General features: G+C 39.7%; 1 protein-coding gene across 1 annotated transcript in view; it reads left to right on the top strand.

The window, feature by feature from the left end:
* The window catches only part of CRLF3 (cytokine receptor like factor 3), a 31581-nt gene extending 16653 nt beyond the window's left edge, over nt 1-14928 (top strand). Inside the window, exons 5-8 of the mRNA XM_045837586.1 lie at nt 544-766; nt 1427-1559; nt 12370-12482; nt 13501-14928. Of these exons, the coding sequence (XP_045693542.1) occupies nt 544-766; nt 1427-1559; nt 12370-12482; nt 13501-13757 (726 nt within the window). The 3' untranslated portion in view covers nt 13758-14928. The remainder of the gene's footprint in view (nt 1-543; nt 767-1426; nt 1560-12369; nt 12483-13500) is intronic.
* Nucleotides 14929-23370: the final 8442 nt, after the last annotated feature.

Genomic DNA, 23370 nt, shown 5'->3' with positions numbered 1-23370 from the left:
CATATTTTTGCCAATATGGTACCTCATTGTGGTTTTGGGGCATATTTTCCATATTATAAATTTGGTTGGCTATTTTGATGTAGTTTTGGCATTTTATATTTTTTCCATAGAATGCTTACTCATGTCATTTGCCCATTTTTCTGTTAGGTGGTTGGTGATCTATTAATTTTTAGCGGTCCTTTATATATTCTGGATATTAATTCTTTCTTGGTTATATGAATGGTATAGTTTGGGATTCTTATCCTTGAACTTTAAATGTTTTATCTTTGGCATTCTTGTGTAGAAAACCTGCCATTTCATCAAAGAAAGCAGATTTTTTTCCTATCAGACTGGGAAGTTTGAAACACATGGTTCAATAAAGAAAATAAGAGAAATAATGGTGCAATATTCCCTATGACTTTCCTGAGAATAGCCTATATTGAGCATATGCAGCACATGGGCTTGTATGCCGGGCCCAAAATGCCCCCTTTCAAAGTTCTTAAACAGTAATGCCGAGAGAAGTTATTCTCTGATTTTTACCTAACATGAAGCCTTTCTCCTTAGGTGGATGACGACTTTACAGCCCAAGATTACAGACTCCAGTTCCGTAAATGTTCTTCAAATCATTTTGAAGATGTATATGTAGGCTCTGAAACTGAATTCATAGTGTTGCATATAGACCCCAATGTCAATTATCAGTTCAGAGTCTGCGCCCGAGGAGACGGCCGGCAGGAGTGGAGTCCTTGGAGCGTCCCGCAGACAGGCCACTCCACGCTGGTGCCTCATGGTATGCTGTTGCTTCTCACTCCTGAAGCCTGACTGTGTGTAAGAACCCTTGTATTCTGTGCTGTAGGCAGCACGCTGGCAACCCTTTTTTCTAAGGGTAAACCCTGAATTGATGAGACCAACATGGGACATGTCTTCTACCTCCTGCTCAAATTATGTCATGTGAATTTTGCAAAATTTTCAACAGCTCTTATCTCCAGAGTCTAAAATAGTGCCACACAGGATTAGTAGCATCCCCTAAAACCACAGATTTTAAATACTGCAACTGCAGTATTTGATTCAAACCTTCAATATATATCTAGATAGAAGCTTTTTCTCAAAAGTTGTATGCTGTGAAACTGATCTCTTCCGTTTAACAGATTTTGACTCATTTGTTAATTAGTTCTTAATCAGGTTATAATAAGCTCAAGCATGCTTTTATTAGGTAGGCGATACACTCATTTGATCTTCCATGCCAAAATTGTATAAGAATAGACTAAAAGTTTTTTTTTATTTGTAGGATTAACCATGATGCCTTGCCATAGAAGAATCTTTTCTTCTATTGAGATTGCTTATGACCCTTAAGAGTAGTCTCTTCTACTTCCACGTCTTATTTAATGTGTCTGTACTGATGATAGTCCTGAAAAGATTCTAATAATTTTCATGTCTGTGCTTTTTAAAGAGTGGACAGCTGGCTTTGAGGGCTACAGTCTGAGCAGTCGAAGAAACATAGCACTGCGGAACGATTCCGAGTCCTCAGGCGTTCTCTACTCCAGCGCTCCCACCTACTTCTGCGGGCAGACGCTAACGTTCAGGCAAGTAGATATTGGACTGTCTGCCATGGGTGGGCAGTATAATGACGTGTAGAGCGTGTATGAGCTTTGGATTCAAACTCATCCTGACGTTATTCCATCATTCACAGGCAGTGGTACTCTGGGGAGATGTCTTTATTTCTCTTGGCTCCAGTTTTCCTACGTATTCATAGGCTAACTGTGAAGATCAACTGAGATAATGTGTATAAAATGCCTTGCTTATGTTTGATACACAGTGCGTACTCACATTTAGATCTTCTTGGCACAGAGAGGTCAATAGAATACCTCTCCAAAGTCAACCTTAAGAATTCAGATGCCCAGAATTTTTTTTTCCTTTGTGAATCAATAAGAGCAGTCTCTGTGAGAGATAACTTATCAGTGTAAACATACTAAATATGTACGGTAATTCTCTATAAAATAAAACTGAAAATGAATCTTTGTAACTACCAACTAATTTCTGTTTCTTTGTCCATTTCTTTCTGTATGAGAGAAATTTTATTTTTGTGGTTTCAGGTTGTCTGAGATATACTCTCTATGGTTATATTTCGAAGTAGCTCTTCCTAGAAACCACAGCCCAGTTTTGATTTAGAAAAGCAAAGCTTGCCTGATGTTCCCCGTGCTCACAGTACAGCAAGCTCACTTCTGAGTTTTGACTCTTGAGATTGTGAGATTTTATTGTGAATGCTTGTCCCAAGTTCCTCTTGTTTTCAGTCCCTGGTCATGTAAGGCATGGATAATATCCGAATGTGTTATCTAAGCAAATGTTGCCGTGTTCTTCGACAGCCAAAGCGTTTGAACTGTCAGCAGTTATCAGATATACTCTCTCTCATTTTTGATACTTCTTCTCACCCCTTACATTATAAGTAATGACTTAATAACCAGAAAAGTGCCAACTGAGAAAGAGAAATAAGGAGTCTAGTGCCTGAAGTCTATTAAATCATTCCCCAAATAACCATGAGTTTTCTATACTAACATACTCCTCCTTTGTTTATGTCCCTTCTTTACAAAAATACTTCCATTAGCAAATCTCTTGAGAACCAGGTACTTCCATGTAATGGTAGGGCTTGCTGAGTTGATAGATTTAGGCCAGATATCACAGACCATAACAAGATTAATAATCACAGTAATAACAATTGAAATTAATATTTAAAGAGTATTTACTATGTGCCACGTACTGTTCTAAACATTTTACTTGTATTAACTCATTTGATTCTCACAATAACCCAAGGAAATAGGTGTAGTTACTCATTTTAGGGTGAGGATGCCGAGGCACAGAGAAGTCACTTACTCACTGTCACATAACTCATAAAGGCAAAATTAGGGTTTAAATCCTGGCAGTCTGGCTTCAGAATCTGTGATCTTAACAGCTAGTTTTTATTGCTTCTTGTTTGTCTTCCTGGAACAGTAAACATGGTTCTTAGTGCTGAAATCTATAGTTTTTCTGCTACTATAACCTTAGTTTTTTTACCTTTTTGTCTTCTATGACCTTTATCTCTGGTTGATGGTGACCTGATGCTCTCCTGCTTTTAAATTCTCCCTCTGTGGCTCTGACCAGTGTGGCTGAGTTAGTTGGGCATTGTCCTGTAGAGAAAAACGTCACTGGTTCAATTACCAGTCAGGGCACATGCCTGGAGTGTGGGTTCAGTTTCCTCCCTGGTCTGGGTGTGAAGTAGAGACAACTGATCATTGTTTCTCTCTCACGTTAATGTTTCTCTCTCTCTCTCTTTCTCCTTCCCTTTCCCTCTCTCTAAAAATAAATAAATAAAATCCTTAAATTCTTCCTCTGTGAACACCAGGAAGGTCTGATAAGATGGCATACTTAGGTTTGTTTCTTAAATCATTCAGTAAATATTTATTGATTAAATTTAAATCCACTTGCTCTCTGTGGACAGTAGGCTTCAATAAATCATCAGTTAGTTCCTCCAGAGACCTGGACTAAGCCCTCCTTGGCAGGGCAATGAACCGAAACTTAGTTAAGCTCAGTATTATCTTAGCCATACTTTTGCATTTTTGTTCTTTTTTCCTCTGAATGTGGAATGAAAATATTTCCTTTCCTTATTTAAAAGAATTTCAGGCATCAGCAATTAGGTCAGAAGATGTGAGTTGGGTGGGCTCCTCCACGAATGAGGGAGGGAGCGATGGGCCTACTTGAAAAAAGGTAAACTTTGTTCAGTTTTTTGAGGGTGTTTGAGGGCCTCGTAGTTAGGAGGAAGGTTGTACTCCTGTAGGCACTGCCCTGTTGCTTAGCCCGATCTGTTTCCTGCTGAAGTTTCTGGAATGTTTGGAGCTGCTGAAGTCAGAGAAGCCAGTTTCTGGCTGGCTCTTCACTGTCTGTAGAGCCCAGTTTCGTTTGGTGCCCAGGTCTGCTAGCAGCCCCTCCTTCCAGGCCTCGCCCTGATTTCCTGTCTCAACGTTCCTGCTTTCCCTTTCCTTGCTTCTGAGATTCCCTGCTCTTACTATTTTTAAACCATAGTTTTACTTTTTCTTCTCTACTACCTCTTTTCTTTAAAATAGCTTCTTTTCAAACATCCTTCCTTAATCCTAATAGCAGAGGAAGTTATTGCCTTCCTTTCACAGATAAACAAAAGCACAGGGAGACTAGTGAGTGTCAGTGTTCAAATCCTGGCCATTGTGCTACCTTGCTCTCCCAAATAACATGAGGTGGTAAATCAAGGGGCATTTGGCTGGCTATTTTTATTAACTTTTTCCTTCAAGGAACATAAAAAATTAATGTTCCACTTATCTGTTGTGTAACAAACCATCCCCAAACTTAGAGGCTTAAAACAATAGTCATTTATTTTGCTTAGGAAACTACAGTTCGCAGAGCTTGGCCAGTTCAGTCGTCCCTGCTTATGTGCTGTTAGCTGGGGTAGTTTGACTAGGGCTGGTGCGTCTGTTTCCAAGATAGCTCAATCACACGTCTGGCAGGTTGGTGCTGGTTCTTGGTGTCTCTACCTGTAGTTCTCCAGGAGCTTCTTGGGCTTCCCCGCAGCATGCTGGCTGGGTTCCAACAATGAGCATCCCAAAAGATAGGAAATGGGGACTGTCAGTTCTTAAGATGAGTCTAGAAATTGCCAGTGTCACTTCTACTACATTCTGTTGCTCAGCCAGTCACAGAATCATGATCCCAGGGAAGGGATCCCCACTTCTGATGGGAGGAGCATCCAGGAATTTGGAGGCTTTATCTTAGGAATGCCATGGTTGCATTTCTTAGAAATGCCAAGATTAAGCAAACTGCCTGAGGTTGTACAGATTGTTCATCGTGATGCTGTGATTCAAATCCTGGTAGACTAGCCCGTCAGGACTCTGCTTTGACTTAGAGTAAGGCAGGAGGCCATTGAAGGATATTGAGCAAATGAATGACATGATCTGACAAATGTTTTACAGGTCATTTTGGCTGCGATATGGAAAAAAGTGTATGAAGTGATATGGGTAGGGAGGGAGACCAGTTAGAAGGATGTAAAAGTAATCTTGGTGGGAGCTAGTGGTGGCTCGGACCAGGGAGAAGCAGTGGAGGTAACAGTAAGTGATCAGAATCCAGGTACATTTGGAAGGAAAAACTAGACGATTGACTGAAGGGTTGGTTGCGGGATGTCAGAAAGAAAGGAGTCAGGTATGGCTGCCAGGGGTTTTGGACTCAGTCACTGTTAGGACAGAATTGCCATTTACTGGGGGAGGAGGAGCATATTTCTGGGTGAATGTTATTTATTCTTTCACAGATTAAATGTGAGTTTTTTATTAGACATACAAGGGACGATATAGAGTAGACAGTTGGATGCGTAATTCTGGAGTTTAGTGAAACGGGCCAGGCTGGAGATATTAACTTGAGAATATTTAGCATATAGATAAGGATTTAGAGCTGTGGAATTGGATGAGATCAGCCAGGAAATAAATGTAGATAAAAGACATTGTCGGGGAGAAAAGGAAGAACCAGCAAAGGATTCTCAAGAGGAGTAGCAGGTGAGGAGGGAGACAGGAAAAGTGGGAGCATAGCTGGCCTGGAGGCAAGGCAGAAGGAGTGTTTCAAAGAGTGATCAGTTGTGTCGGCTGCTGCAGATCCCTCAGTGAAGGAAGGTCTGAGAAGTGACCTCGGGGTTTTCAAGGCGGTGACCAACACGAGCCGTTTCAGTGGAGTTGTAGAGGTGAAGCCTTTTCCCAGCGGGTTCAAAAGAAAGAAAGGGAACTTCTGGGACCAGTAGACTCACGGTAGCACCTTAGTTCTGAATTTTTTCACTTTTTGAATCTTTGGAGTAATAACAAGAATAGAGGTGAGAGGACCCATAAGTGGTTTTTCAACAGATCTGCGAGATACAGAAAATTTATATTCCAAATTAGTTGTCAGTACTTCCTCAGCCACAGCTAGGCAGGAAATCCACTGAGGAAATCACGACAGTTTGCTGAGGGAAAAAATGCTGAATGTGAAGGGGCCAGTGTCAAAAGTCTCCAAATACGCAGTCCCAGAGCGAGACGGCCCCGCCCGAAGACTGCAAACAGGGCTGTGACCAACCAGCGCTTGAGGGCTCTGCATGAGGAAACACAGAAAAGTGGGAAATGCCCAGGGGAGTCCAGAGTGCATCATCTTCGAAAACAAGAATCAGGTCTCTTGGTGCCAGTGGTCTGTGAAGCAGCCTTTTGAGAAACCAGAGCAGCTCAGATCTGGCCATAGAAACTCTTGAACCAGATGAGGTTTCGAGTGTCAGAGGAGACATTGCTTCACAGGGGAGCCACGCCACAAGGCAGCACATTCCTACAGCGATGGGGAGGACGGGCATCGAGCTGTAAATCTGAAAGTTCCTCTGGTTTTCCACCCACTTCCTTACATCCCTCTCACTATGACAAGAAAACCCAATTAATTAACACAAAATGAATGCTCGTAGTTCTATACAATGATAGGATAAGAGGAAAACATTAAAAAGAGAAGTGAATCTTTTCTACAGTTGATGAAAACAGCAAAAATAATAGCAGAAATGAGGAATAAATTATATTCCGTGTTCTAATATTAATTAAAAAAAGAAAAGCTTAATGAGTTGGCCAAACCAAAGGTTAAGAGCACAGTCTTTCAAAAGATGGCCCTCACTTCAGATGCCACCTGCAAGGTCAGGGGTGCCCAGGGCCCACCCTCACTTCTAACTTTACACAGATGGCTTCAAATCTCTGGGAGTCCCACACCACCGTCAGGTTCTGTAATTCCCTAAAATGACTCACAGAACTTAGGAAAGCAGCTACATTTCTGATTACAGTTTTACTGTAGCAAGGGGACACAAATTAGAACCCACCAAAGGGAGAGATGCAGAGGGAGAGATGCAGTTTGGGAAGGTTCCAAATGCGACACTTCCCTTGTTCTCGGGGATGCATGGCCCTCTAGCATGACAGTACATGAAGAGCATTGAAACCAAGGCTGCTCACTCAAACTCCAGTGTCCAGGACTTTTATTGGGGATTTTTTAAAAGGTTTTATTTATTTATTTATTTTTAGAGATAGGGAAGGGAAGGAGAGAGAGGAAGAGAAACATCAGTGTGTGTGGTTGCCACATGCGCATCCCCTACTGGGGGCCTGGCCGGCAACCCAGGCATGTGCCCTGATTGGGAATGAACCGTCCACCCTTTGGTTCACAGGCTGGTACTCAATCCACTGAGCCACACCAGCCAGGGCTTTTGGGGATTTTTTTATGGAGGCATGGTTGATTAGATCATTCCCTGTTTGACTCAGTGTTCATCTCCCCTGCCCTCCCAGGAGATTGGGCTGATACTATGTAGCTCAAAGCCTCACACCTCTAATCACATAATGGATCTTTCTGGGGTGACCCGCTCCCATTCTGAATCAGATTGTTAGCACCAACTATCTAGGGGCCCACCTGAGCACCTCATTAGCATAAAGTATCAGTCTGGTCTGGGGGCCCACCACGAATAACAAAGATACTCCTATCACTTGGGAAATTCTAGTGGTTTAGAGGTTACTTCCCAGGGTCAAGACAAGCCAAATTCTTCACTGCGTAATAATGTAACAAATGTCTGATACCTGCTTTTCAGAATTAATAATATTAGCCTGTTTTTATTTTTTCAGAGAAATAAAATATTAGAAATATTAGGGATAAAATTCATGTATCTTGTGTTCTTCATATCTCCCCTACATATATATTTATCCATATAGTATTTTGTGTGTTTTTAAAATCTTATAAAACATAATTTCGGGCTTAGAAAAATTGTAATAATAATACAAAGAATTCCAAAACCCTTCACTCAGATTCCTCAGTACTATATTTGCTTCGTCATTTTCTCTACTTTTTTCCCCCCAAATAATTTTCAGTATTTTATAAAAACAGATTATCACTGATATAATACTAGTATCTAACCTACAGACCTTATCAGATTTAATTATTCTAATGAATGTTTTTTATAGAAAAAAATAATCTTGGATCATGTGGTATAATCAGTTGTCATGTCTCTTTAGTCTCTTTTTTTAAATACAGATTTTATTTATTTAGTTTTAGAAATAGGGGAAGGGAGGGAGAAAGAGAGAGAGAGAAGCACTGATGATATGTGAAAGATACATCGGGTGCCTCTCATTGTCCCCAACCTGGGACCCAGCCCACAACCCAAGCATGGGTCCTGACTGGGAATCATACTAGTGACCTTTTGGCTTACAGGCCGGTACTCAATCCACAGAGCCACACTAGCCAGGGTTCTTTAGTCTCTTTTAACCTGGAACAGTTTCTCCATTTATTTTAATTTTTATGATATTGGCAACTTTGAAGAGTACAGGCCAATTATTTTATAGAATATCCCTCAGTTTGAGTTTGTTTAATGTTTTTTAATGATTGGATTCAGGTTATGCATATTTTACAGGAATATCATATAAGTAATATTGTGTTCATTACAGTGCACTGAATTCTCTAGGATATATATACCCAGAAGTGAAATTGCCAACTCATGTGGTAGTTCTATTTTTAATTTTATGAGGAACCCTCATATGTTTTACATAGCAGCTGCACCATTTTAGATTCCCATCAAGAGTGTAGTGCTTTGTGTAGGATTTTTGCATCTGTAGTCATCAGAGTTGTTGGCCTGTAGTTAGTTTTCTTTTCTTGTGTCTTTTTGTGATTTTGATTTCAGGATACTATGAAGCCAGTTGGACCTGGCCCTTGTGTATGCGTGTGTTGTTGGGGAGGTTTCTGATTATTGATTTATTGTACTTTCTAGTTATAAGTCTATTCAGGTTTTCTCTTTTTTAAAAAAATATTTTTATGTATTGATTAATATTGGAGAGACAGAAAGGGAAAGAGAAACATCGATTTGTTGATCCATTTACTTATGCATCCATTGTCTGTTTCTTATATGTGCTCTGACCAGGGATCGAACCCACAACCTTGATGCAGCAGGTCGATGCTCTAACCCCCTGAGCTCCTTGGCCAGGCAGGTTACTCTTTCTTCACTGTTAGTCTTGGTAGGTTATATTTGTAGGAATTTATCCATGTTGTTTAGGTTATTCAATTTTGGTGTATACTGTTCATAGGAGTCTCTTATAAGCCTTTTAAGTTCTGTGCAATCAGTTGTACTATCTCCTCTTTCATTTCCGACTTTATTTGCGTCTTCTTTATCTTAGTTAATCCACTAAAAGTTTATTCATTTTCTTGATAATTTCAAAAAACCAACTGTTTGTTTTGTTGATTATTTTCTATTCTCTATTCCTTTTTTCTGCTAACTTTGGGCTTATCTTGTTCTTTTTCATTCCTTAAGGTGTAAAATCAAGGGGTTTTTTTTTTGCTTGTTTGTTTTGTTTTGGGTTTTTTTCTTTAGATCACATTTTTTCATGGATAAACACTATTTTTTCAGTAATTTTTTATTTTTCAATTACAATTGGCATACAATTATATTAGTTTCAAGTGTATACCCCAGTGATGACATTCTAAAGCTTACCAAGTAACCATCCTTTTAAATTTCATTCTGTTGACACCATACATGGTTATTCTCTGTGCTTACATCCCTAGGACTGACTAATGTGTAAATACCAGTTTGTACTTCTTAATCCCTTCCCCTTCCTCCCCCTCCCCCCAACTCCTCTCCCATCTGGCAACCCTTGGCATGTTCTCTGTATCTAAGAGTCTGTTTCTGTTCTGCTTGTTTGTTTATTTTGATTTTTAGATTCAATTATTTATGATAGGTATGTATTTATTGCCATTTTATTGTTCACATTTGATCTTCTCCTCCTCCTCCCTCTTCTCCTCCCCTCCTTCCTTTCCCTTCCTCCTTCTTGACCCTTTAGGATATCATGTAATACTGGTTTAGTGGTAATGAATTCCTTTAGCTTTTTCTTATCTGGGAAGCTCTTTATCTGTCCTTCGATTCTAAATGATAGCTTTGCTGGGTAGAGTAATCTTGGTTGTAGGTCCTGGCTTTTCATCACTTTGAATACTTCTTGCCACTCCCTTCTGGCCTGCAAAGTTTCTGTTGAGAAATCCCCTGACAGTCTTATGGGAACTCCCTTACAGGTAACTAACTGCGTTTGAGATTCTTTCTTTGTCTTTAACCTTTTACATTTTAATTATGGTGTATCTTGGTGTGGATTTATCTTGTCTGGGACTCTCCATGCTTCCTGGACTTGTATGTCTATTTCCTTCACCAGGTAAGGGAAGTTTTCTGTCATTATTTTTTCAAATAGGTTTTCAATCTCTTGCTCTCTCTTCTCCTTCTGGCACCCTCATAATGTGAATGTTGATATGCTTGAAGGTATCCTAGAGGTTCTTACACTATCTTCATATTTTTTAATTGTTTTTGCTGTTCTGATTGGGTGTTTTTTGCTTTATTATATTACAAATCACTGAATTGATTTTCAATGCCATCTACTGTTGATTTGCTGTAAATAATTCTTTATTTCAGTTAGTGTAGTCTTCATTTCTGACTGGTCTTTTTTTTACACTGTTGAAGTTCTCACCAAGTTCCTTGAGCATCCTTATAACCATTGTTTTGAATTCTGTGTCTGGTAGTTGGCTTCCCTCCATTTCATTTAGTTCTTTTTTTTTATTTTTAAAAGAGATTTATTTATGTATTTATTTTTAGAGAGAAGGGAAGGGAGAGAGAAAGAGAGAGAGAGAGAAACATCGATGTGTGGTTGCATCTCGTGTCCCCCACTGGGGACCTGGCATGCAACCCAGGCATGTGCTCTGACAGGGAATTAAACCAGTGACCCTTTGGTTTGCAGCCTGTGCTCAATCCACTGAGCCACACCAGCCAGGGCTCATTATGTTTTTCTGGAGATTTCTCCTGTTCTTTCATTTGGGTCCTGTTTATTTGTCTCCACATTTTTGGCTGCTCCCCTATTTGTTTCTATGTATTAGGTAGAGCTGGTATATCTCCTGGCCTTGGTAGAGTGACCTTGTGTAATAGGTGTCCTGTTGGTCTTAGTGGTGCAGCCTACCAAGTCACCTGAGCCAGGTGCTCCAGATGTGCACCTGTGTCAGCTGTGTGCACTGTTCTGTTGTAGTTGAGCCTTGACTTCTGTTGGCATCACTGGGAGGGATAGACCCCCACGCCAATTGGCTGTGAGGACCAGCTGTGACTACAGTGGAGGAGCTGCTATGCAGGAGACAACCCTGTGGACCAGGACTTGCTTCACTGGGGCTTTGACGCTCACCAAGTCCACCCCTTGAGTGTGTCACTTGTAGGGGTGGTAGGGGTGTAATCAGGCATGGTCTGTAGCTGTCTACCAGGTATACCTCCTGCTAGGAGCAAAGTCAGCCACCACCTTTGCCCTGCCTGGGGCCACCTGGCACAAGCTGCAAAGTGTTCTGCAGATGGCTGCTACTTGTGTTGGTTTTGGAGGTGCCCAGGAGAGGCCAAGCTGTGAACCAAGGCTGGCTGTCACTAGTACCGGGCCTGGGGACACTTAGCGAGAAGTAAGGCATACACAGAGGCCAGATGTTGCTTGTTTGAGAAATTTTAGAAAAGTTCAAAGCATGAGGCAAGACAGACCCAGACATGCTGAAAATGTTGCATATCTTCTTACACCTTCAGTATTAAAATGGCTGCACAGCCCTGTCTGGTGTGGCTCAGTGGATTGAGCGCTAGCCTGCAAACTGAAAAGTAGCCGGTTTGATTCCCTGACAGGGCACATTCCTGGGGTGCAGGCCAGGTCCCCAGTTGGTGGTGTGCAAGAGGCAACCGATCAGTGTTTCTCTCACACATCAGTGTTGTCTCTCCTTCTCTTTCTCCTTTCCCTTCTCTCTAAAAAATAAATTAAATCTTTAAAAATTTTATAAGTGAAAAATAAAATAGCTGCATAAAAGTTCACCAATTTTGGTAAGTTTTTAAAAAGTGCCCACTGCTATGACAGTTGTCACACTATAATCTAACAAAATTGTTTTGAATGAAGGTAAAGACAACTAAGCACTACCAGAGCCATTGTATGGAAAAACCAAATGAACTTTTTGGCCAATCCAGTAGATAAATACAAAATTTTTAGAATGGTGCCTGAAATACTAGGTAGTTGTTAGCTATTATTTTTTTTAAAGATTTTATTTATTTATTTTTAGAGAGAGGGGAAGGGAGGGAGAAAGAGGGGAGGTGAAACATCAATGTGTGGTTGCCTCTTGCGCACCCTCTGCTGGGGACCTGGCCAGCAACCCAGGCGTGTGCTCTGACTGGGAATCAAACTGGCAATGTTTTAGTTTATAGGCCAGTGCTCTGTCCGCTGAGCCACACCAGCCAGGGCTGTTAGCTATTATTAACAGGATTTGTGATGAGATTATTGTCTTTATGCTTAATAACTGTTACATATCATGTTAAGAAAAGGTCGAATGATCTTTCTACATTTGCAGAGTTGAAACTGTGGGACAACCAGACAGGAGAGACAGCATAGGTGTGTGTGCAGAAAAACAGAATGGATACGACTCTCTACAGCGGGACCAAGCCGTGTGCATTAGTACAAACGGTGAGAAGGAACTGCCATTCTCTCTGAAATGTATGAATGACTAGAGCAAGATATAAGTCTGTCCCAGTATCACACATTTATAGCAGGAGATGAGAAGATACGGGTCTTAATGACATAATACATGGCAGCTGTGTACCAGGCATTGTTTTATACCCTTTATAAATCATAAATTGTTTAACCCCTTTAACAAATTTTTGTAGTGGAGAGTAGTAGTATTTCCATTTTAGAGGTGATGAAAACTGAGCCAACGAAGGTTAAATGACTGGAGGCGGTGGGCTGGGATTTGCTCCAGGGAGTCACCTCTGCGTTCTGTGTGCACAGGTGGCCTACATTCACCGTAGGTTTGGGCACTAGGGAGAGAGTTCACTTAATTTCTTACATTTCCCTAGGAAGTTTGGTTCCTTACATCACAATAATTACACTTTCAAAAGTCATGTTAAGACATGTTAGTATTTTGTGTGGGCGAGGCAGTGTAGGTAGAACAGGGTTCTTCTTTATTCCATGTGAAACAGTCTTGCTATTCCACAGGGTGTAATTTTACAATGGAATCAAGTTTCTTTTGATGCCATCCATATGGGAAATTCATAGTTTCTTTTTTTGTTTTTTGTTTTTTGAGCAACCAATGAAAGCATCAATAAATGGAACAACAAATCAATGTTTCTCTCTCTCTCCCCACTCTTCCTCTCTCTCAAATCAATAAACAAGAATTTTTAAAAAGCAAAGTCTAATTTTCAAGTGCTGGTGAAAGCATGGCCCAGCCAGTGTTCACTGTGCCCCTGGCCGCAGCCTGCAGTCTCTGTGCTAAAAGAGCAGAATGCTAACATGTTATTAAAGCTTTAGCTTTTTCTTTCTGTCATGAGGATGAGGGTTAATTAAATGCATTATCTTTGACCAGTTGGCATTCCAAAATGTTTTCTTTATTTGAATTAGGAAATTAGCTGTGTTATCAATAATCTAGAGTCTATTTCAGTTCTTAGTTATCGCTCACATGTAAAGACTTTTTACCTTAACATTCTAGGTGCAGTTTTTGTAAATGGAAAAGAAATGACTAATCAGTTGCCTGCCGTTACCACTGGATCTACTGTCACATTTGACATTGAAACCGTGACTCTAGGAGCCACCAACAATAACGAAGGTGGAAACTTCAAGCTTCGAGTAACTATTAGCTCAAATAACAGAGAAGTGGTTTTTGATTGGTTACTCGATCAATCTTGTGTCTCTCTTTACTTTGGATGTTCATTTTTTTATCCTGGATGGAAAGTATTGGTGTTCTAGATTTTTGGGTGATCGGCTTTGGTTTACAAGATTTTAATGTAGCTGCTCTCATCGTAATGTGTAATTGAAGAAAACAAAAACAGCATCTCTCAGTTAAGCTACTGGAAGTGGGAATAGTTTATTGGATTTATTTTGGAATATTTTAGCAGTATGGGACTTGCACATTGTGGACAAAACCATAATGCAGTCATTTTTATTCTTAGCATAGTGTTAACTGAAATATCACATCACAGTAAAAATCAAATTGGCTTTTAAAATACAAGGAGATAAAGCCCTCCACCCTCCAGTTACTTTGTCCAGTTGGTTTCGGAACAGAAAAATGAATGTCACATTATTGTATTAAATTTCCGTCTTCCAAAGACCCGAGGCCGTGGGAGAGTTCGGTGTCGAACGGCAGGGACAGGCCAGGTGGAAGCCCAGGCCCCATAGCGCCTGTTCCCTGGTGTGCTCTCCACACAAGTGTCATGTGTGCTCTCATGTGTTCAGGTGTGTGTACGCGGTATTGAATTTTATCTCGTGTTCAGTATTCTTAAAGCCCCTAAAGCATGATAATTTCTGCATCTTTTTTGTAATTACTGAGGAAATGTCTACAATAGGCAAAAATGTTTTCCTTTGTTCTTTTCTTACTATTTGATTCACGATAGGCTAAAGGATTTTTACAGGGTAAAACTACGTGTGGGAGCAGCGTGCACAGTGGTGTTAGCCATTTCCCCTGTGTGTAACATGTACATGCCCAGACCCGGCTGCAATGCTGTACAAACGACTGTTTTTAGGGGATGAGCTGCAGTCAGTTTGTTGTCAGTTTCGTGCATGGTCTTAGTGGGCTGAGCAAATGTATGGGCTGAATACTTGACCTATTTTTGGCAACTTAAATTTGTGTAAAATATTTATTTGAAGGACTTACTTAGTATGTAAAAATGAGTATCTTATCTTGCTATATACCAATCTATAGATTTTTTAATGTGAATTTTTTTTTAAATTTTTAACAGTAGAAAAGCAAGTTTGATATTTTTGTAAAATAATTTATTTGGGGATTCAAATTCCCTGTGAGACAATCGACCTTTTTCACTTGCCTTTTTATGTATAAGTGAGTCATCTTTCACTGAAGACGTGCTAGAATGTAGCTGCCTGGGAAAACTGTCTGAAACGAAATTAAAAACTGTAAGGTAAACGTGTGTATTTTTTTTCTTCTACAATACTTGATAAATCTCATTTTAATCTTTACTTTTAAGTAGAGGGAGAAAAGAGTTGCCCGTGGCTCCAGTCATTTTAATTCAGATATTGTAACTTGTGGAAAGGTACTAATATTCCGTGTATAAGCTTACTCACACTGATATTCTCTGGTACTTAGTACAGTGCCTGGCACGTAACGTGGGTACAATAAATGTCTGACTGAGTGAATGTAGATGAGTTACCTCCAGAATGTCATCTCATGGCCTTCGTTCAGCAAATATTTGTTAAACACCTTCATTTCTTCTCCTCCATTTGGAGAATGACGTCTTAAATTTACACCTATAGAATCTGCCTATTCACAGAAGTGACGTAAACCTAATTTAATTTTAGACAGGTATGGATTTTAATTTTGAACTCTGAAACTAATTTAAATATTGATAGTTTTTCTTGAACTGTGAACAGAAGATTTTGCTAAAAGCCATTCTGTTGAAATAGATAAAGGAACCTAGTATTCCAAGTCTGTGTGCTTGGAGGGACAAGAAAGTTTGGGTGATGAAAACGATGATAAGAATTGATGTTTATTGGGTAGAAGTGACTTCCAGCCAAGATGGAGGTGTAGGTAGACACATTGTGCCTCCTCGCACAACCAAAAGAAGGACCACAACAAATTTAAAAACAAAAAACCCACCAGAACTGACAGAAAATTGAACTGTATGGAAGTCCAACAACCAAGGAATTAAAGAAGAAACATTCATCCAGACCGGTAGGAGGGGTGGAGACGGGCAGCCTCATGGAGAGGACTTGTGGCGAAGCAGTGGCTGGAGGACCAGGCAGTCTCACATTCACATGCAGATAGGAACAACAAAGGTGAGACAGACCGTGCAAACTTTTATTTCCAATGCTGGGAAATAAAGCCTCAAACCACTGACTGAAAACATCTGTGGGGGTTGTGGTGGCAGGAGAAACTACCAGCCTCACAGGAGAGTTCCTTAGAGAAACCCGGAGGGTCCTAGAATGTACACAAACCTACCCACCTGGGTAATCAGCACCAGAAGGGCCCAATTTGCTTGTGGGTAGCAGGGAAAGTGACTGAAATCCCGCAGAGAGCAGAGCAAGCAGCATTGTTCCCTCTTGGACCCCCACATACAGCATCAGCATCATACAAAGCAGCAGTGTGAGTTGCCCCACCCTGATGAACACCTAAGGCTCCGCCCCTTACTACATAACAGGCGTGCTGAGACAAAAAAAATGGCCCAAATGAGAGAACAGATCAAAGCTCCAGAAAAAAAACACAACTAAGTGACAATGAGATAGCCAGCCTATCAGATGCACAGTTCAAAACACTGGTAATCAGGATGCTCACAAAAATGGTTGAATATGGTTGCAAATGAGAGGACAAAATGAAGGCTATGAAAAGTGAAATAAAGGAAAATATACCGGAAACCAATAGTGACAGGAAGGAAACCAGGACTCAAATCAACAGTTTGGATCATAAGGAAGAAATAAACATTCAACTAGAACAGAATGAAGAAGCAATAATTTAAAAAAAGTGAGGACAGGCTTAGGAACCTTCAGGATATCTTTACATGTTCCAACATCTGAATCATAGGGGTACCAGGAGAAGAGGAAGAGGAAGACATTGAAAACTTATTTGAAAACGTAATGAAGGAGAATGTCCCAATCTGGCAAAGGATTTAGATTTTCAGAAAATCCAGAAGCACAGAGAGTCCCAAAGAAGTTGGACCCAAGGAGGAACACACCAAGGCACATCATAATTACATTACCCAAGATTAAAGGAGAGAATCTTAAGAGCAGCAAGAGGAAACGAGAGAGTTACCTACAAGGAGTTCCTATCAGACTGTCAGCTGATTTCTCAAAAGAAACCTTGCAAACAAGAAGGGGCTAGAAAGAAGTATTCAAAGTCATGAAAGGCAAGGACCTACATCCAAGATTACTCTATCCAGCAAAGCTATCATTTAGAATAGAAGGGCAGATAAAGTGCTTCCCAGGTAAGTTCAAGTTAAAGGAGTTCATCATCACCAAGCCCTTATTATATGAAATGTTAAAGGGGCTTATCTAAGAAAAAGAAGATTAAAAATATGAACAGTAAAATGACAACAAACTCACAGCTATTAACAACCAAACCTAAAAAAAAAACAACCCACAAACAAACTAAGCAACAACTAGAACAGGGACAGAATCATAGAAATGGAGATCACATAGAGGGTTAGCAACAGGGGAGTGGCAGGGAGAGAGAGGGGGAAAAGGTACAGAGAATAAGTAGCATAAATGGTAGGCAGAAAATAGACAGGGGAGGTTAAGAATAGTACAGGAAATATAGAAACCAAAGAACTTGTATCTATGAGCCATGGACTTGAACTAAAGGGGGGGAATGCAGGTGGAAGGGGGTCTGCAGGGCAGAGGGGAACAAAGAGGAAAAATGGGACAACTGTAATAGCATAGTTAGTAAAATATATTTTAAAAAAATTGAAGCCCTGGCTGGTGTGGCTCAGTGGGTTGAGCACTGCCCTACGAACCAAAGGGTCGCTGGTTCGATTCCCAATCAAGGCACATGCCTGGGTTGCAGGCCAGATCCCCAGTAGTGGGTGTGTGAGAGGCAACCACACATTGATGTTTCCCTCTTTTTCTCCCTCCCTTCCCCTATCTAAAAATCAAATAAAATCTAAAAAAAAAATTGGTATTTATTGAACCTCTACTGTACACATCAGCACAATGCTAAATTTTCAAAATGTATTCATTATCCAATTTAATCTACATATCATACATATTATACTGTCATTACTATTATGTCTACCTTACAAATGAGAACATTTATGCTCAAAAGATTTAATTTGGCTACGGTCATGACCAATGACTAGTGTAGTTAGGGCTATAGCCCCAACCTATTCGCTCTGGAGCCACAGCTCATCACGGCTGTGCTCCTGGGAGGGGTGAAACTGAGGGGAAAGCCCCAGGTGTGGATAATAACCAACCACTAGATAAACGGTAGAAAACTGCAGGAGTAGCACTGAGAAAGGACAGATTGAATTTACCTGAAGATCTCGGGGAGTAAAGTAAATCTTAAAAAATGAGTAGAAATTTGATAAACTCAGAGCAGGCATTGGAAGCAGAAGGGAAAGCATTTGCAGCCATGATGGAGGTACGAACGGTGTACGTGAGGGCATCCCCACCCTAGAATCGCGGAGGAGGGGGTGAGTGAGCCTGCAGTGAGGGCCCGAGAGGGGCAGAGAAGTTGCATGTTTCTTACTTTTATGAAACTGCCACACTGATTTCCAGTAAGGGGCTCCACCATTTTTACATTCCTTCTAGCCATGTGTTCTTTGAATCCTTGGTATTGGTTGTCAATTTTTTATTTTAGCCTTTCTGATAAATGCGTCATGATATCTGTCTCATTGTGGTTTTAATTTGCATTTCTCTGACGGCTAATGACATGGAACATCTTCTCATGTTTATTTTGCCATCAGTAAATCTGCTCCAGTGAACAGTCTTTTACTCATTTTGTAATTGGATTGTTTATTTACTGTTAAGTTTTAATAGTCTTGATGTATTCTAGAGAGCAGTGCATTGTTGGGTATGTGATTTGCAAATATCTTGTCTGTGGCATGTCTTTTCATCCATTACCAGGGTCTCTCCTAGAGCAAGAGTTTCTAATTTTGATGAAGTTCAATTTATTAATTTTTTCTTTTAAAGATCAGGTTTTTGGTGTCAAGTCTAAGAAGAATTCTGACTGGCCCTAGATCCCAAAAATTTTCTCCTATGTTTTTTCCTGAAAGTTTTATAGTTTAACATACTACATTTAAGTCTGATACATTTTTTATTTAATTTTTATATAAGGTATAAGCCTTAGGTTAAGGTTCATTTGAGAACATATCTGTTCATGTAGACGTCCAATTACTCTAGTACTGTTTGTTACAAAGGCTGTCTTTCCTCCACTGAATGGCTTTTGCACCTTGGTCGAAATCAGTTGGGCATGTTCGTGTGAGTCTGTTTCTGGGTTCTCTGTTCTGTTCTATTGATCTGCAGGTCTGTCTCTCCACCACTACCAGCGGAGTCTGATTACTGAGCTATACAATATTTTAAAATCAGGTAGAGCTGATTCCTCTCTTATTCATCTTTTTCCAAATTGTTTTAGCTATTCCAGTTCCGTTGTCTTTTCATGCAGATTTTAGAGTAATCTTTATCTACAAAAATCTTTGCTGGAATTTTGATCGAAATTGCATTAAACCTGTATGACAGTGAAGAATTTATCTCTTTACTATGTTGAGTTTTCCAATTCATGAACTCAGTATGTTCCTCCTATTTAGATCTTTGATTTTTTTAAAAAAGATTTTATTTATTACTTTTAGAGAGGGGGGGAGGGAGACAGAAAGAGAGGGAGAGAAACATTGATCGGTTGCCTCTTGCACACCCCCAAATGGGGACCTGGCCTGCAGCCCAGGCACGCGCCTGTCTGGGAAGGGAGCCGGCGACCTTTTGGTTTGCTGTCCAGTTATCAATCCACTGAGTGCACCAGCCAGGGCTAGATCTTTGATTTCTTTTCATCAGCATTTTGTAGTTTCCAACAAACAAGTTTTGTACATATTTTGTTATGTTGACACCTAAGTTTCTTTCTGAGTGATTATAAATGGCATATTTTTAATTTGGGCTTCCACATGCTTGTTCCTAATATATTGAATTGATCTTTATATGTTTATCTTGTATCCTGTCAATTTGATAAACTCAGCCTCCCTTCGTCCCTTGAGATTCCCTCTTTGATCCAAGGATGTTTTTAGTTTCCATGTGTGTTTGGAGATTTTCCTGTTATCTTTCTGTTGATTTCCAGTTTGATTATGTTGTGGTTGGAGAACACATTCTGTATGAGTTCAGTTCTTTTAAATTTGTGAGGTTTATGTCATGCCCTAGAATATGGTCAGCCTTGATGTATGTTCTTTGAATACTTGAAAAATCTGTATTCTGCTGTTAATTTTCTTTTTTAAAAAAATTTTATTTATTGATTTTGAGAGAGGAAGGGAGAGAGAGAGAAACATCGATATGTTGTTCCACTTATTTATGCACTCATTGGTTGATTCCTGTATGTGCCCTGAGCAGGGATCGAACCCACAACCTTGGCATATTGGGATGATGCTCTAACCAACTGAGCTACCTAGCCAGGGCTCTAATTTTCTGTCTAGTTACTCTCAATTCTTGAAAGAGCGATGTCAAAGTCTCCAGTTATAATTGTGGATTTGTCTCTTTTGCCTTTCGTTTTGTCAGTTTTTTGTTTTTTTTTTTAAAGATTTTATTTATTTATTTTTAGGGAGGGAAGGGAGAGAGAGAGAGAGAGAGAGAGAGAGAGAGAGAGAGAGAGAGAGAAACATCAATGTGCGGTTGCTGGGGGTTATGGCCTGCAACCCAGGAATGTACCCTGGCTGGGAATTGAACCTGGGACACTTTGGTTCCCAGCCTGCGCTCAATCCACTGAGCTACGCCAGCCAGGGCTTCTTTTTGTCAGTTTTGACTCAGCTTTTGCACCTCTTTTGTTTGATGACCACACACTTGGGATTTCTGTGCATTCTTAGTGGATTGACCGTATCATAGTGTTCCTCTGTGTCTCTACTAATTTTCTTGGCTTCACAGTATACTTTATCTGATACTAATATAGTCCCCCCTGCTTTCTTCTGATTAATGTTGACATGATATAAATTTTTATATCATTTTACTTTTAACTTGTCTGTATCATATTTGGAGTGAGTTTTTTGGAGACATCATATAGTTTGGTGTCATGGTTTGTTTTTTGTTGTTTATTCTGTCAGTCTCTGTGTTTTGTTTGGTCTGTTTAGACTGTACGTATAACGTTACTGATGTGTTAGGACTTAACTGCCATTTTTATTTTTTTGCTTTCTCTTCTCTCTGGTTTTCATTTCTCTGCTTTCCTTTTTATGCATTCTTGTAGGTTACTTGAACATATTTTAGAATTTCATTTTGATGTATCTGTAGTGTTTTTAAGAATTTCTCTTTGTATAACTTCTTTAATAGTTTAGGTCATATATATTAATATCTATGTATATGTAATATATGTAATGTCCATATACATATATAAATTACTGTATTTATGCATTAATATACTGTATTATGTATTACATGTTTTATATATATAAAACTTATCCATTATACGATGGGCCTGTCTGGAAAAAGCCCAGCCATTGTTAATATGAGAATAGTTTGCATGACATCAGTGTAACCTGGCAGCCAAAGAGAGTTGACTGGAATATGCATGTGTGAACAATGACAACTTCACTGTCTTAGTCATTGGGGGTGGTAGACATTTTTGAGTGAGCATGTGTACTGTGTGGCCATCCCATTCAAAATGACTGAGTGAGTAGAGCAACTAATCTACATCAAATTTTGCATTAAGCTTGAACATTCCTCCATGGAAACTATTTGGATAACTCGGAAAGCCACAGCTATGGCCAGCTGGCGATTGGCAACTTCATCATGACAGTGTGTCTGCTTATGCGTCACGTTTTATGCAGAGGTTTTTTTAAATTCAGTCTTTATTGTATATATTTTTTCCATTAGCATTTAGTCCCCTGATACCCTCCTCTCCCCTGTGCAGAGTTGGGTTTGTTTGTTTTTTTTGTTTTTTTTTTGCAAAGCATCAAATCACCCAGGTGACTCAGCCCCCTACAGCCCAGATTTGGCAACTTGTGACTTCTGGCTTTTCCCAAAACTAAAACGACCTCTGAAGGGGAAGAGATGTCAAACCATTGATGGGGCAGCTGGTGGCGACTGGGAGAACTATGTGAGGGCCCAAGGTGCCTACTTTGAAGGGGCTTGAGATGTTGTTGTCCTATGTACAATGTTTCTTGTATCTTCTTCAATAAATGCCTGTAGTTTTCCTGTTACATGGCTGGATACCTTTTAGACAGAGCTTGTATATTTGTCTATATATGTCTTTTCAGTGTATTTCTATCATGATTTTACCAGTTCAAGTGAAACATAGAATCCTTACCTTGCTTTATTCTTCCCCAATTTACAACATAATTTTCTTTTTTTCCACATAGATTTAGAACCACATCAATGTTATAACTTTTGCTTTAACCATAACATATTTTAGAAAACTGAAGAGATGGAAAGCCTATTGTGTTTGCCTGTTTTCTGCTTACCATGTTATTTCTTTTTTCTTTAATATTTTTAAAAAGATTTTATTTATTTATTTTTAGAGAGGGAAGGGAGGGAGGGAGAGAAACATCAATGTGCGGTTGCTGGGGGCCACATGGCCTGCAACCGAGGCATGTGCCCTGACTGGGAATCGAACCTGCGACACTTTGGTTCTCAGCCTGTGCTCAATCCACTGAGCTATGCCAGCCAGGGCTACCATGTTATTTCTTTGTTCATAATGTTCCAATATTCCTTCTTGTATCATTGCCTTCTGTTTAGAGAACTTCTTTTAACTATTCTTTTAGGATAAGCTTGCTGGTGTGAAATTCTGTTTTCTTTCATCTGATAATGTCTTGATTTTCTCTTCTTTCCTGGAGAGTATTTTCACTGAGTGTAGGATTCAGTGTTGACAATTCTTTTCTTTCAGTACTTGAAAAATATTAGGCTACTTCTCGTGGTTTCGGATAAGAAAAAATCTGCTATCATTCTGATTTGCCTTACAGATATGTGTCATTTTTCTCTTTCACTCTGTTGTCTTCAGTTTTTAGATATTTAATATTGTTGTATTTTTACATGGGTTTCTTTGGGGTTATCTTGTTTTCCTCAGCTTCTTGAATCTCTAGTTTTATGTATCTGGCCAAATTTGGGGAGATTACAGCCATTATTTTAAGCCCTGTTTTTTTTTTTTCCTGCTCCGTCTGGGACTCTGGTAACATAAAATTTACATCTTTTGTTTAGTTCCACTGATTCCTTAGGTTCTATTTTTTTCGTCTGTTTTCTCTGTGTTGTTCAGATTAGGTTATTTCCGTTGCAGTTCACTGATTCATACCTGTCACCTCCATTGTACTATTGGGCCTATGAGCTTTTTATTTAAAAAAAAACTTTTTTTTTGTAATTTTAAATTCTAAAATGTCCATGTGGCTTTTCATTATATATCTATTTGTCTGCTAAGATTTTCTGTATTCTAATTTGCTTGAGGCTGTTCATTTTCCCATGTTTCAAGTGTGCCCATAATTCCTCATTGAAACATTTTTATTGTGTTAGGTGTCTTGACTGGTGTAAGGGATGTTCAGGTAGGTAGTTAAACATTTTAATGGGCATGTCTGTGGTATGTTTCTGGAAGAGATTAGCATTTGAACTGATAGACTGAGTAAAACAGATGGCCCTCCCCAACATGGGTGAGCATCATACAATCTGCTGAGGGCCTGAATAGGACAAAATGGCAGAGACAGGTTGAATTCAGTCTCTGCCTGATGAGCTGGGCCATGCATCTTCTGCA

This window comes from Phyllostomus hastatus, unplaced genomic scaffold (assembly GCF_019186645.2).
Source record: "Phyllostomus hastatus isolate PE091 unplaced genomic scaffold, TTU_PhHast_1.1 phas_contig_210, whole genome shotgun sequence".
NCBI classification, from domain to species: domain Eukaryota; kingdom Metazoa; phylum Chordata; class Mammalia; order Chiroptera; family Phyllostomidae; genus Phyllostomus; species Phyllostomus hastatus.
The sequence above is the reverse complement of the archived record's forward strand: the minus strand, read 5'-3'. Positions and strand labels throughout refer to the sequence as shown.